The sequence below is a fragment of the Carya illinoinensis genome, chromosome 12 (assembly GCF_018687715.1).
Source record: "Carya illinoinensis cultivar Pawnee chromosome 12, C.illinoinensisPawnee_v1, whole genome shotgun sequence".
Classification (NCBI taxonomy): Eukaryota; Viridiplantae; Streptophyta; class Magnoliopsida; order Fagales; family Juglandaceae; genus Carya; species Carya illinoinensis.
Window position 1 is genome coordinate 27,137,079 of NC_056763.1, and position 14,274 is coordinate 27,151,352.

A 14,274-nucleotide genomic window follows, 5' to 3' on the forward strand; every position below is an offset into this window, starting at 1 on the left:
TTTCTTATATTATCTTATATGTGTTTCAATTCGAGTATGAAAAGGGGAGATTTGTTTATAAGACATTCCAATTCGAGTAGGCTTTGGGAAACTTTGTTACATATAAATTAACCACAAAAAAATTATTTCTTTAATGACAAGAATGAAAAGCTAGAAAACTTTTTCTAGCAAATAAGAAAGAAGAAAGAAGGTAGGTGAAGTATAGTACTTATTGGATGGTTTTGTTCCCAAATTAAGACCCTACCAAGAAGAGAGAGAAGAATATATATACACGACCATATATAAGAAAATCTTTCTTTAAAGATAATAAAATGATAACACAGTGAGTAAAAGAACGAAAAGGAAGGTAGGTGCAGTTATTTGATGATTTGATTCTCAAAATGTCTATGAAGAAGAGGGAACAAGCATCCAATGAGGTTGACAGAGTTATATCTCTTCTGGTCCTGATTAAAGAAAGCTTCTATCTCACGGCCCCCTCGCAATAGGCCAGGTGCGTGCACGTGGGGACATCTCAAACTTGGGAAATAGTGATATTCCACCAAAGATATGTCTACCCAATTATGATCATGCATGCTTTGTTAGATATGCCTCTCTCTCTCTCTCTCTCTCTCTCTCTCTCTCTCTCTCTCTCTCTCTCTCTCTCTCTCTCTCTCTCTCTCTCTCTCTCTCTCTCTCTCTCTCTCTCTCTCTCTCTCTCTCTCTCCCCCTACGGTTCTAATTATCAATGATCAATGGCTGGGCTGATTGTTTGTTGCATTTTTCATGCAGTTCTCTAAGTACATATTATAGCATTTTGAATAAGTTTTCTTTGCTTGCATATGGAAGAGCTTAAACAAACACTTCGAGAATTGTTTAATAGATGCATTGAAATTATGATTGCAGTCATATATATTGTACGTATTGGTACGTAGATAGTAAAAGTTTTGTTCATCAATGTCATGGTAGTACTGTGGGCGACCATGCATGATATTGATTAACAGTACTGACGATGATACGATAATAATGGCCGTGGTGATGAAGATATATTAACAGTACTGACGATGAAGAGATAATGGTGATGGTGTTTCCTCGATTGTGATTATAAACAGTCGTGGATTGCTGGGTAGGCATGACTATAGTTATAAACAACAGTGACAATGGTATTCTTAAATCTATGGATTTTTAATTTTTTTAGAGATTGTTTTGGATCGCAAACTAACTATTTTTGCATATTTTGAAGGAAGGGAATTACCTCAAATTGAGTGTAGAACTATTAGATGTGGCAATATGTGACACGACCCATTAATCTAATACCAACACGACACGATAATAGTGAGTTTGATTTGATTTTAACAGGTTCAGGTCAAATCAAGTTGACCCGTTAAGACACAATTATTTAATAGTTTGATAATGGCCGGGGGTCAACCCATTATGACCAATTAAAAAAGTTGAAGTTATAATTATATCCTTATACCTAAAAGGAAAATTGTTGGGATTTTAATTTCAATACTTATATTAGATTGTAATTTTGGACTTATAATTAGTTTTATATTTTTTTTTTATAAATATTATGATTTTAACAATTATATTAAATTTAATCAAGTCAAACGAGTTAATTCTGAGTCTATTTAATTCATTTACATAAACAGGTTAAAACGAGTTAAATCATGTTAATATATTTTGTATTATTTGCTAACAGGTCGTATTCAAGTTTACTCTTAAAATATATATATCTTGATACGATCCGTTAATATGATTTGATACCTCTATAAGAGATATGCGGTATGAATCAAAATGATTACTCAGAGTGCCCAGCAAGCTAATAGTTTTAAGGACGAAAAATAGCTAACAGTTTTAAGGACGAAAAATGGTTGACAATGCCAATAAGAAGAGAAACCAGAATAATACTTTTTGACAAGAAATGGGCTATGAGCCCAAAAGATGGGCCAATTTTCAAAATCATGGGCCAGTTTCCTACTTAATATTGAAACGGCCTTTTAATAGTAATCAACGTGAGGGAGACGTAGTGACGGTGACACGGGGCTTACACGTAAAATGGTACAAGCGTCGTGGCGCATTCAGAAACTCTCGTTCAACGTTAGCCACGTACTGGTCTGTGTGAATGTGTGTGGACAAGGAAAACCTCGTATATCCATCTTGTCTGAAACAAACAGTCGGCGGTCAACAGATTTTTTGTGTACATGGGGCGTGGAATGGATTTGATGAGCATTAACAACTACGTCCCCGGTTCACGAAAGAGACATTATCGAACTCGACGGGGCTTCTAGGATTGACATGATTTGGGAGTCTCGAACTGTGAGCCATTCCAACGAAATCTGGCAGCTCCCGTTTTTACATTCGTTCTTCGTAATTTTCTCTCAGCTTTTAGAATTGCGATATATTTACATTTCAAACATATTAACAATAAAAAAAAAAATGCAACAAAGTCGAAAAAAAATCTGAGTTAATATGATTTATTAATATTTTTATAATAAAAATAATTTTATAATTTTACGTATCATATTAAGATAAATCAATTTATAAATTTATTTTTATAAATAAATTTTATATTTAAAATATTTATCCAATCGTAAATATAATTTATAAAAAGTGTGGATGATCTCGATATTGCAATAAAATCTATATATTCTCTGTTTATATATTGAAATTATCTCTCATGACCTGGCCATCATGTACTTATATTTGCTGGTTTTCGTGCGTGGTGCTGCTCTGAATAATGCAATGCAACAAGGAGTATTTGAACTGGCCTCCAAATTACTAAGAGAGTGACTAACTAAATAAACGTGTTCTTTTAGGTACTAAACTTTATGCCAGGTCACCACCTTCCAACACGTTCTTTACACTTGGTTAGCATTAGCAATTAGTTTATGCAAGCTGGATAGAATGGTGTCGACTAAGTCCAGTTAAAAAGAATATCTTTTTTAGCTTTCGGAATTGGATGGGCTCCAACTGAGCTAACTCCGCGTCCGTGTCCAAGACGCACCCACGTGTCGGAATTACCTTCGACGCTACCTATATAAGAGACTTTCCCTCTCACTTATGCTGCTAAAGGCCAAACAAATCCAACATCGACCATTCACAGCCACCAAAAACATTTGAAAATTTCGTAAATTTGCGGCAGTCACTCTCTAATGGATATTTTCAGCCAATACTCAGACCCCAATCCGTTTCTCCTGGACGCAGGTTTAAACGACAAGCCAGAGATTTCCTCGTCGTCTGATGCCGGCACCTTCGAGCGCAGAAGCAGTCACTCAGACGAAGAGGTTAGAGTACTAGCTTCGAGCACGCCCAAGAAGCGTGCGGGAAGGAGGATATTCAACGAGACGCGACACCCGGTGTATCGCGGAGTCAGAAGGAGGAACAAGAACAAATGGGTCTGCGAAGTGCGCGAGCCCAATAAGACCTCGAGGATATGGCTCGGGACGTACCCTACCCCGGAGATGGCAGCGCGGGCACACGACGTGGCAGCTTTGGCGCTCAGGGGAAGGTCGGCGTGTCTCAACTTCGCCGACTCGGAGTGGCTGTTGCCTACGCCGAGTTCGACGGACGCAAATGACATAAGGAGGGCAGCGAAGGAGGCAGCAGCTTTGTTTCCACCGAGAGATAATGAGTTCGGTGGGGATTGCGGCGAAGAAGCCGGGAAAGTGTTCGTGAACGATTGTAAAGAGATTTACGGGAGTCTTGATCACAGGGTGGAGGCCGAGGAGGAGAAGGCTGTGCAGGAAAATGCGATTTACGTGGACGAGGAGGCCCTGTTCGACACGCGAGGCTTGCTAATGAATATGGCCGAAGGGCTTCTACTATCTCCACCACCTTGTCTAGACGAAAAAATGCAATGGGATGACATGGGAAGTGAGGCTGAGTTTTCGTTGTGGAGTTTCTGGTCCTGATAATTAAGCTTGTACAGCTTTCAGTGGCCGTAAAAGTGGCGGACAAAAAAAAAAAAAAACGACTTTAAACAGTGTCTCTCGTTGGCTTCAGCCTTCATGCGAATGCTAAAGTCCCTTTTATCTTGGCGGGATAGAGAGTTAAAGCATAGAAAGCTTTTCTTTAATGATTTAATTATATTAAAAAACAAAACTATATTAATGATTTTTTTTTTCTCTGAAACTATATTAATGATTGTTAAATAATAATATCAACATAATATGATGAAAATACTTTAATGGCGTATCTTTTCTTTTTAACAACAAATTATACAAAAATCTGATAGCACGAGTATTTGCTACAAATATAAATAAATTATATAAATCAAATTTATAAATTAATATAATTTAATTCGTTAGATCTATTATATAAAAAAATAATTTTATAATTTGATATATAATATCAATTCATATTAATTTATAAATTTATTTTTATATAATTATTTTGTCAATAAAATATTTTCTTTAATTTTACGTTTCATAGAAAGTAATGGACATCTTCCCTTTGCCCACGTTAGGAAGAAATTCGTGGTGTGGAAGCCCTCTATATAACTGGACTTTGTCGGTGGACCTTAATCTAAGCCTTCAGCATATTTCAAAGAATTAAAGCCATTTCCAACAAGCTTCCTATGCTCCTCGTCGAAAACTATTTTTTCAACAGATTTAGCCAACCCGAATTCTAAATCTGCTAAAGAGTTCAAGGATATTGCCTAGAATATCATGATTGGAGCAGGAAAACCAAACTTGGCATATTATTTTCCTATACTCAAGAAGATCGAATCCTAAGGTATCAAGCAGCGCTTGACAGCTCATTTTGGAAAACTAATAAAATTCTTTGACCGCATGATCAGCCAACGGTTGCAATTAAGAAAAATGCCTAGTTCTTTTTTTTTAATAAGAAAAATGCTTGGTTATATCACCAATAATGACTTGTCAAATACCCTTCCCAACATCAATGAAGAGAACAACGACGATATGGACAAAACTAATATACAAAGTTTCTTCCTAGTAACTATTTTAGTCTATGTTCTTCTTGAAGGAGTGAGGCATCGGTCTTGGAACTTGATGTCGTTAGGACGGAAGATGAGCCAAAAGATGACTTTTGCTCCCATGGCCAACTCAGACTTAAGAGAGAAAAAGCAGAGAGAGAGAAGAGTTAAGAAGAAGGGAAAAAAAAGAGTAAACGGTCTGTCAACTCTCTCTATAAAAGTACTTTTAATAATATATCTATCCTATCTTTTAAAATACATTATTAAAATTTATTTTTTCTATTTTACATACTAATTTTTATAATATATCATATAACAACTTATCTATTTTTTCCTCATATCATTTAAATATTATACTTTTTATTCTTTTTTATTCATTATAAATATTTACTCTAACTATCAATGATATCCTTATATTTTTTTTCAGGTTTACAATATCTCTTCATATACAATATCATGTAATTATTTTCTATTTTAAATTAATCCAAATTTATGACATAAACCAAAATATAAATTAATTCAAATCTAACCACAACCCAGATCTTAAATCTAGCGGAAACCACTAAAATAAGCTTTGAATTCAGAAAACTAAACTGTCAATAACATGATGAAGGACCCATGAGCTTGAACACACATGGAAACACACATCTAGAAAAGAACACAAAAAATGGAAAAGAAAAAGATATGTAAACGGGAAGAGAGAGAGAGAGAGAGAGAGAGAGAGAGAGATGGTGCAGGAACGATGCCAAGAAATGCGCTTGGACTTGGGAGTCTTGGATAGCTCTGCCAGAGTTACGGCTTCCAACTCTGTGGATGTCAAGAGCATCTCTTCCACCGTATTGTGCTTCGCATTCCCCTCCTCCTCTTCCTTCCTTTCTCTCCAAACCTCTGGATCCATGCACACAAACTGAATTCGTGTGCAACAAGATTGCCAGGAAAACAAATTGAAATCTAGAAACAAGGAAAAGACAGGGAGATGGAATCTCAGGTCTGGAAAGAACGTTTTAACATTATCACAAAGATTTGAAGCAGCTGTGATCGATGGAAGAAGAGTATAAGGCACCTATAAGGAAGGAAAGATGCGCGAAATAAATAGCTAAAAAATGGCTAAAATATAATTACAATTATCACGAAAGGAGAGGGAAAAGAGAGAGAAATTGTTGCCCAGATGACTAACATAAGAGGAGGGGTGAATTGAGTTATATTAAAAAAAATAACAATTATAAATCAAATATATAATATAAAATATAAACAAAATATGAAATAACAATAAATATAAAGAGTAAGGGTAAGAGAGAAGCAAACTCAGTATGTTAACTAGGTTCGACCCCACTGCCTACGTCCTTGCCTCAAGCTACCCCTTGAGGATTCTCAAATTCACTATTCAACCTCCTTTAGGTGGAGATAGAAACCTATTACACCTTTGAACAACACCACTACAAAGGATCCGTGTAGAACACCCTCTACACTTGCAATCACCTTACATGTGGTGATTCAACTATTCCCCGTGTAGAATACTTTCTACACGTACAAGAGTTATACACACCCTTTTTCTGATACAAAAGCTGATAGTGGGTAGGTTATTAGAAAACACTCATCAATGAGTGAAATAAGAACAATACAGCGCAAACTATATCTCTCAAAATGAACAAGGATTAAGGCTCAATGCTTAGATAAGAGAGAATAAAAGTTTTGAATGAATGTTATATGCTCTTGGTGTTGTAAATGTGAAGTTCTCAAATGATCTATTTATAGGCATATGAGACTTCATATTCAAATTTAAAAAGATTCACATGTCAAAGACAACATCATTCACTTTTTCAAAAAATTTAAATAAAAGGTTCTTCTTTTTCAATTGTCAAAGACAACATCATTCACTTTTTAAAAAATCAAACCTAATCTTTTGCTTTTGGCATATGACAAAATGAGCACACTTTCCTTTTCAAAAAAATTCAAACCTAATCTTTTACTTTTTGTATATGACAAAATGAGCACACTTTACTTTTCAAAATTTTCAAACAAAATCATCTACCTTTTGTATAAGTCCAAAAAAGTATCAATCACTTTTGAAAATATTCAAATAAAACATGCACATGTGAAAGATGACAATCAATCATCTTTAATATTTTCAAAGTTCAACCCTTTAATCAAGGCATGCACATGTAAAAGATGACAATCAATCATCTTTCAAAATTTTCAAATTTAATTTTCAAAAATATTCATGCACATGTGAAAAATGTATTTTAATGCTTTATAATAAAATATTAATTTTGAGCATTAATCCTAATTTCGAATTTTGAAGAGATTTACAATATTACTCTATAATTTTAATGTGAACTTGTTCCCTTCTTACTCATGCTTGTTTCCTTGATGTGCTTAACTCCATTGTATAGATAACTTGAGTTTGAGACTTCTTTATTCTTTGAATTCATTTGTTATCATCAAAATCCATGTGTAAATATATAATTACACAAAACTTGAAATACTGGGTTCAACAATCTCCCCCTTTTTGATGATGACAAATACTTGATAGAACCTGAAAGCTGTATTAATACTTAAACTCCCCCTGAGAATGTGCATTAGTTTTTCAAGAAAAAGTATAAATATAATTCCAAGCATATATAATAAGTTTAGCAATTCAAACAATGTTAATATTCTAGTCTAATACTTCTCCCCATTTTGGCATCATTAAAAAGGATCCGCAACAAGTAAATGGATCTGAAGAAAACGGTGCGTTAGTAGACACTGTAGATAGTTAAACAAATAAATAAATTTCATCCGTCCGTGACCCGACAAGTGCGGCTGGAGATTTGAAAAAATCGATTGAAAGCTCTGAGTTTCTAAAAAAATGTCATTTCACCGATCGGGAAAAAATATATTAGTCTTTGACTTGGATGATAGCTTGTCTTGTTCTTTATGCTATCTCTATAAAATCAGTCCTGAAGTTCATCCAATCCGCATCAAGTTTTCTTCTCATCTCTATAACTCATCTGCATTCTTTCAACATTCTCGTTTTAAGCCTTCTATTCTTTTCTCAATGGCTCATTCTTCTAACATTTCTCTAGATCCATCCATGAGGCATTCTGCATCTCAACCTCTTGTCCTTTCTGCAGCTGCCATTGGTGCCATATTGCAGCAGGAAAATAATAATCTGACTAATAAGTCAGATTCTGATGCTATTTATGACTTGGTGAGTCTTGGGACTCGATACTCTTCCTCTATTGTTGCTTTTTCTCAGCGGCTACAAGCCAAAAATCATGAAGTTGAAAAACTCAAAGAACAAATTGTTGTACTTCAACGAATTGTTCAAGAGTCTCACACAAGGGAATGAATCATTCGGCAGAAGAATAAACAGTTGAAATCTTTATTAGATTCTTCATTCCGCTTGCCGATTCCCATGGATAAGAGTAACATGATATTGTATGAAGAAAATGAGCGTCTCAAACATGAGGCTAAGAATCTCAAGTTTATGTAAAAGTATTTAAAAAATCTATCTCTATTTTTATTGACTCTAGTCTATCTTTTAAGAGATATTCATAGAATGCATCATACCTATTTCTCTTCTGATCATACATAATCTATCTTCTGGTAAAGGTTTTGTGAAAATATCTGCTAACTGATCGTGTGTGTTTGTGAATTCTAGTACTATATCGCCTTTCTGCACATGATCTCGAAGAAAATGATATCTTATTTCAATATGCTTAGTTTTAGAATGTTGTATTGGGTTCTTTGAAAGATTTATAGCACTTGTATTATCACATTTGATTGGAATGTGATTATACATGAGTTTAAAATCTTCACGTTGTTGCTTCATGTAGAGAACTTGAGCACAACAACTACCCGCAGCAACATATTCTGCCTCAGCAGTAGATAGTGTAACAGAATTTTATTTTTTACTAAACCAGGAAACTAGTGCATGACCTAAGAAATGGCATGCTCCGCTAGTGCTTTTTTGATCTATTTTACAGCCAGCATAATCTGCATCTGTGTAGTTGATTAGATCGAAATATGTGTGCTTAAGGTACCATAACCCTAGGTTAATTGTAACACTAAGATATCTAAGAATGCACTTAACTGCAATTAAATGTGATTCTTTTGGAGATTATTGAAAGCATGCACATAAGCACACACTAAACATAATATCTGGTCTACTGGCTGTTAAATATAATAAGCTACCAATCATATCTCGATATATCTTCGAGTCAACTGACTTACCGAATTCATCTTTATCAAGTTTAGTTGATGGGCTCATTGGTGTTCCAATTTCCTTAGTATTTTCCATCCCAAACTTCTTCAGTAATTCCTTAATATATTTTGATTGATTGATGAATGTCTCACTTTTTACTTGCTTAATTTGTAATCCGAGAAAGAATGTAAGTTCTCCCATCATGCTCATCTCAAATTCTTCCTGCATAGTCTTAGCAAAAACTTGACACATATTTTCATTAGTAGCACCGAATATTATATCATCAACATAAATCTGAATCAAAAGAATATCATCATTTTCATATTTAATGAAAAAAGTTGTGTCGATTTTTCCTCTTGAAAAACCTTTTTCAATCAAGAAATCACTAAGTCTTTCGTACCAAGCTCTAGGAGCTTGTTTAAGCCATATAGTGCTTTTGTGAGTTTGAAAACATGATTTGGGGAAATATGATTTTCAAAACCTAGAGGTTGCTCAACATATACCTCTTCATTTATAAAACCATTTAAGAAAGCACTTTTAACATCCATTTGAAAAAGTTTGAAATCTTTATAACAAGCATATGCAAGTAGCATTCGAATAGTTTCTAATCTTGCGACAGGTGCATATGTCTCATCATAATCGATTCCTTCTTCTTGATTAAAACCTTGGGCTACAAGTCGAACCTTATTTCTAGTAATGACTCCGGACTCATCTTTCTTATTTCTAAAAACTCATTTTGTTCCAATAATAGTATGATTTTTGGGTCTAGGAACAAGTGTCCAAATATCATTTCTTTCAAATTGATTCAACTCTTCTTACATAGCTAGAATCCAAGATTCATCAAGAAGTGCGTCATCAATATTTTTGGGTTCAATTTGAGATAGAAAAGCAGTATGATTGCAAATATTTCTAAGAGATGATCGAGTACTTACACCTTGTGAAGGTTCTCCCAAAATTTGTTCCACTGGATAATCTTTCACAAATTTTCACTGTTTGGTTGCATCTTGTATTAAATTTTGATAATCTTTCCTGATGGCTCCATGTTGAACTTCCTCTATTGTTTTCTCTTTGTTGAGATTGAGACTTTCCGTATTATTTATACCTCCTGTTTCTTCATCAATAGATTTCTTGGAGAGTGAAGAATTAGATTCATCAAATACTACATGCATAGATTCTTGTATAGTCAAAGTCTTTTTATTGAATACTCTATAAGTTTTACTATTAGTAGAATACCCGAAAAAGATATCTTCATCAGATTTTACATCAAATTTGCCTAAATTATCCCTGTCATTCAAAATAAAACATTTGCATCCAAATACATGAAAGTAACCAATGTTGGGCTTTTTCTCATTACAAAGTTCATAGGGGGTTTTATCTAACTTAGACCTTAGCATAACTCTATTTATAACATAACATACAGTATTTACCGCTTCGGCCTAAAAATAATTAGGCAAGTTGTTCTCATTGAGCATTGTTCTTGCCATATCTTGAAGAGATCTATTTTTTCTCTCTACTACCCCATTTTGTTGAGGAGTTCGAGGAACAGAAAAATTATACACAAAACCGTTTTCATCACAAAATATTTCAATATTTTTATTAACAAACTCTTTTCCCTTATCATTTCGGATACTTGAAATAGTATAGCCCTTTTTATTTTGAATTCTCTTGCATAACTTGGTAAAGGCATTATATGCCTCATCTTTATGAGCAAGAAAGATGACCCAAGTATATCTAGAGAAATCATCAACAATAACAAATGCATAATATTTTCCTCCTAAACTTGGAACTCTATTTGGTCCAAAAAGATCCATATGTATCAGTTGCAATGGTCTAGTAGTGGAAATATGTTTCTTAGTTTTAAAAGAAGTTTTTGTTTGTTTACCAAATTGACTTGCATCACAAATTTTGTCTTTAAGAAAATATATTTTTGGTAAACCTCTCACAAGATCATTTTTTGAAAGTTTGGAAATAAGTTCCATATTGGCATGACCTAGTCTTCTATACCATAACCAACTAGTTTCATTTTGAGTTAAAAAACAAATTGCATCTTGTGGGGTAATTTCTTCAAAATCGATTGTATAAACATTGTTACTTCTAAAAGCAATAAAACAAATATTACAATCATGATCATTCAAAATAATGCATTTATCCATTTGGAAAGTAACTGTAAATCCTTTATCACATAATTGACTTATGCTCAAAAGATTATGTTTTAGACCTTCAACAAGTAGAACATCTTCAATTATGAGAGAAGATTCATTACCAATTTCACATATTCCCACGATCTTCCCTTTCGAGTTGTCTCTAAATGTCACGTGTCCTTCTTCTTTAGATCTAAGATCAAAGAACTTAGTCTTGTCTCCCGTCATGTGTCTTGAACATCCACTATCTAAAAACCATTTGTTTTTGCTTGTGGAAGACTTCATGCATACCTATAAAAACAATTAAAATGATTTTTCTTGGTACCCAAGTTCTTTGGGTCCTTTGTTTATTAGTATTAGAAGAAATAAGATTTTTAGGTACCCATATGGCCCTAATAGTCATTGTATGATTTCTTCTAATAGGACAAGTATGATAATTATGACCATTTCTATTACAAAAATTGCAAATAGCATGTGACATATATGAAAAACTTAAATGATTATAATAATATCCTTTTTTGAAAAAATTATTTTTATGAAAAGAACTTTGAATATTAGTCTTTGATGTAGAATGATTATCAAATAAATTTTTATAAGGTTTGTATTTTTGTTTTGGCATATATCCCAAACCTGCCTTGTCAAAAACACATCTTTGACTACCAAGAAGTTTTTCAAAATTTCTTTTTCCATTCGTAAAGTTTTCAACAATATTTTCTAAATCGGTTTTCTTCTTATTCAATTCAAGATTTTTATCTTTCAAAATAATACTTTCTTTTCTTAAAATTTCAATTTCATTTGTTAAAGAAAAATTTTTCTTTTTCAAAGCAGTATATTTGAAACATTTCCTCGGAGGAGTTCTATTTTTCTTCAAGAACCTCTGAATTCTTCTTGTTATCATCGCAACTTCTTCATCTTTATCGTCATTTTCCTCATCTTCATCACTTTCGCTTTCATAAGGAACAATTTTAAGTGCTAAGCTCTTCTTTGGATTTTCTTCTTCTTCTCCTCTTTTCAATGTGTACTCATGGGTGATAAGTGACCCGATGAGTTTATTGACTTCGAGCTTCTTGAGGTCTCTAGTTTCAAGAATCGCTGTAACTTTTGATTCCCAATGTTTTGGTAAAGAGTTGAGAATTTTTTTTACTATCTCCACCTTGGAATAAACTTTGTCAAGAGCTGTCAAGCTGTTTATGATGTTAGTAAAACGAGTGTGCATACTAGAAATAGATTCATCATCATTCATCTTAAACATTTCATATTTATGAGTAAGAATATAAATTTTTAATTCCTTGACTTGCGAAATTCCTTCATAAGTAACTTCCAAATTATCCCAAATTTATTTTGCCGTAGCGCAATTCATTATTCTATTAAATTCATTTACATTAAGAGCATTATATAATAAATTCATAGCAGTTAAATTTAAAGTATAAAGTCTATCGTCTTCACGATCAAACTCTTCTTCTTCCTTTTTGACCTTTACTCCATCAACCACTTTTGTTGGAATATAAGGTCCATTTACAATACATTTCCAGATTTCTCTACCTTGAGCTTGAAGAAATATTCTCATTCTAACTTTCCAAAATGAGTAATTATCTCCACAAAAGAGTGGAGGGCGACTGCTAGATTGACCTTCACCAAATGAAACTGCAATGTTAGCCATAAGATCTTAACTCAAAAGATAGTTAATCTTATAATAGAGCTCTTAGCTCTGATACCAATTGTTGCCCAGATGACTAACACAAGAGGAGGGGTGAATTGAGTTGTATTAAAAAAAATAACAATTATAAATCAAATATATAATATAAAATATAAACAAAATATGAAATAACAATAAATGTAAAGAGTAAGGGTAAGAGAGAAGCAAATTCAGTATGTTAACGAGGTTCGGCCCCACTGCCTACGTCTTCGCCTCAAGCTACCCCTTGAGGATTCCCAAATTCACTATTCATCCTCCTTCAGGTGGAGATAGAAACCTATTACACCTTTTAACAACACCGCTACAAAGGATCCGTGTAGAACACCCTCTACACTTGCAATCACCTTACACGTGGTGATTCAACTATTCCCCGTGTAGAATACTTTCTACACGCACAAGGGTTATACACATCCTTTTTCTGATACAAAAGCTGATAGTGGGTAGATTATCAGAAAACACTCATCAATGAGTGAAATAAGAACAATACAGCGTAAACTATATCTCTCAAAATGAACAAGAATTAAGGCTCAATGCTTAGAGAAGAGAGAATGAAAGTTTTGAATGAATGTTATATGCTCTTGGTGTTGTAAATGTGAAGTTCTCAAATGATCTATTTATAGGCATATGAGGCTTCATATTCAAATTTAAAAAGATTCACATGTCAAAGACAACATCATTCACTTTTTCAAAAAATTCAAATAAAAGGTTCTTCTTTTTCAATTGTCAAAGACAACATCATTCAATTTTTAAAAAATCAAATCTAATCTTTTACTTTTAGCATATGATAAAATGATCACACTTTCCTTTTCAAAAAAATTCAAATCTAATCTTTTACTTTTTGCATATGACAAAATGAGCACACTTTACTTTTTAAAATTTTCAAACAAAATCATCTACCTTTTGTATAAGTCCAAAAAAGTATCAATCATTTTTGAAAATATTCAAATAAAACATGCACATGTGAAAGATGACAATCAATTATCTTTAATATTTTCAAAATTCAACCCTTTAATCAAAGCATGCACATGTAAAAGATGACAATCAATCATCTTTCAAAATTTTCAAATTTAATTTTCAAAAATATTCATGCACATGTGAAAAATGTATTTTAATGCTTTATGATAAAATATTAATTTTGAGCATTAATCCTAATTTCGAATTTTGAAGAGATTTACAACATTACTCTATAATTTTAATGTGAACTTGTTCCCTTCTTGCTCATGCTTGTTTCCTTGATGTGCTTGACTCCATTGTATAGATAACTTGAGCTTGAGACATTTTTATTATTTGAATTCATTTGTTATCATAAAAAATTATGTGTAAATATATAATTACA

At 33.1% G+C, this 14,274-nt stretch overlaps 1 protein-coding gene across 1 annotated transcript; it reads left to right on the plus strand.

Moving 5' to 3' along the window:
- Positions 1–3,052: 3,052 nt before the first annotated feature.
- On the plus strand, positions 3,053–4,166 carry LOC122289431 (dehydration-responsive element-binding protein 1E-like). Its single transcript, XM_043096401.1, has one exon. It carries the CDS (start codon positions 3,132–3,134, stop codon positions 3,888–3,890), a length of 759 nt encoding a protein of 252 aa, XP_042952335.1. The 5' UTR covers positions 3,053–3,131; the 3' UTR covers positions 3,891–4,166.
- Positions 4,167–14,274: the final 10,108 nt, after the last annotated feature.

What these genes read in the sequence shown, in the direction of transcription:
- LOC122289431 (XM_043096401.1), top strand. Translation starts at nt 3,132, where the DNA reads ATGGATATTTTCAGCCAATACTCAGACCCCAATCCGTTTCTCCTGGAC.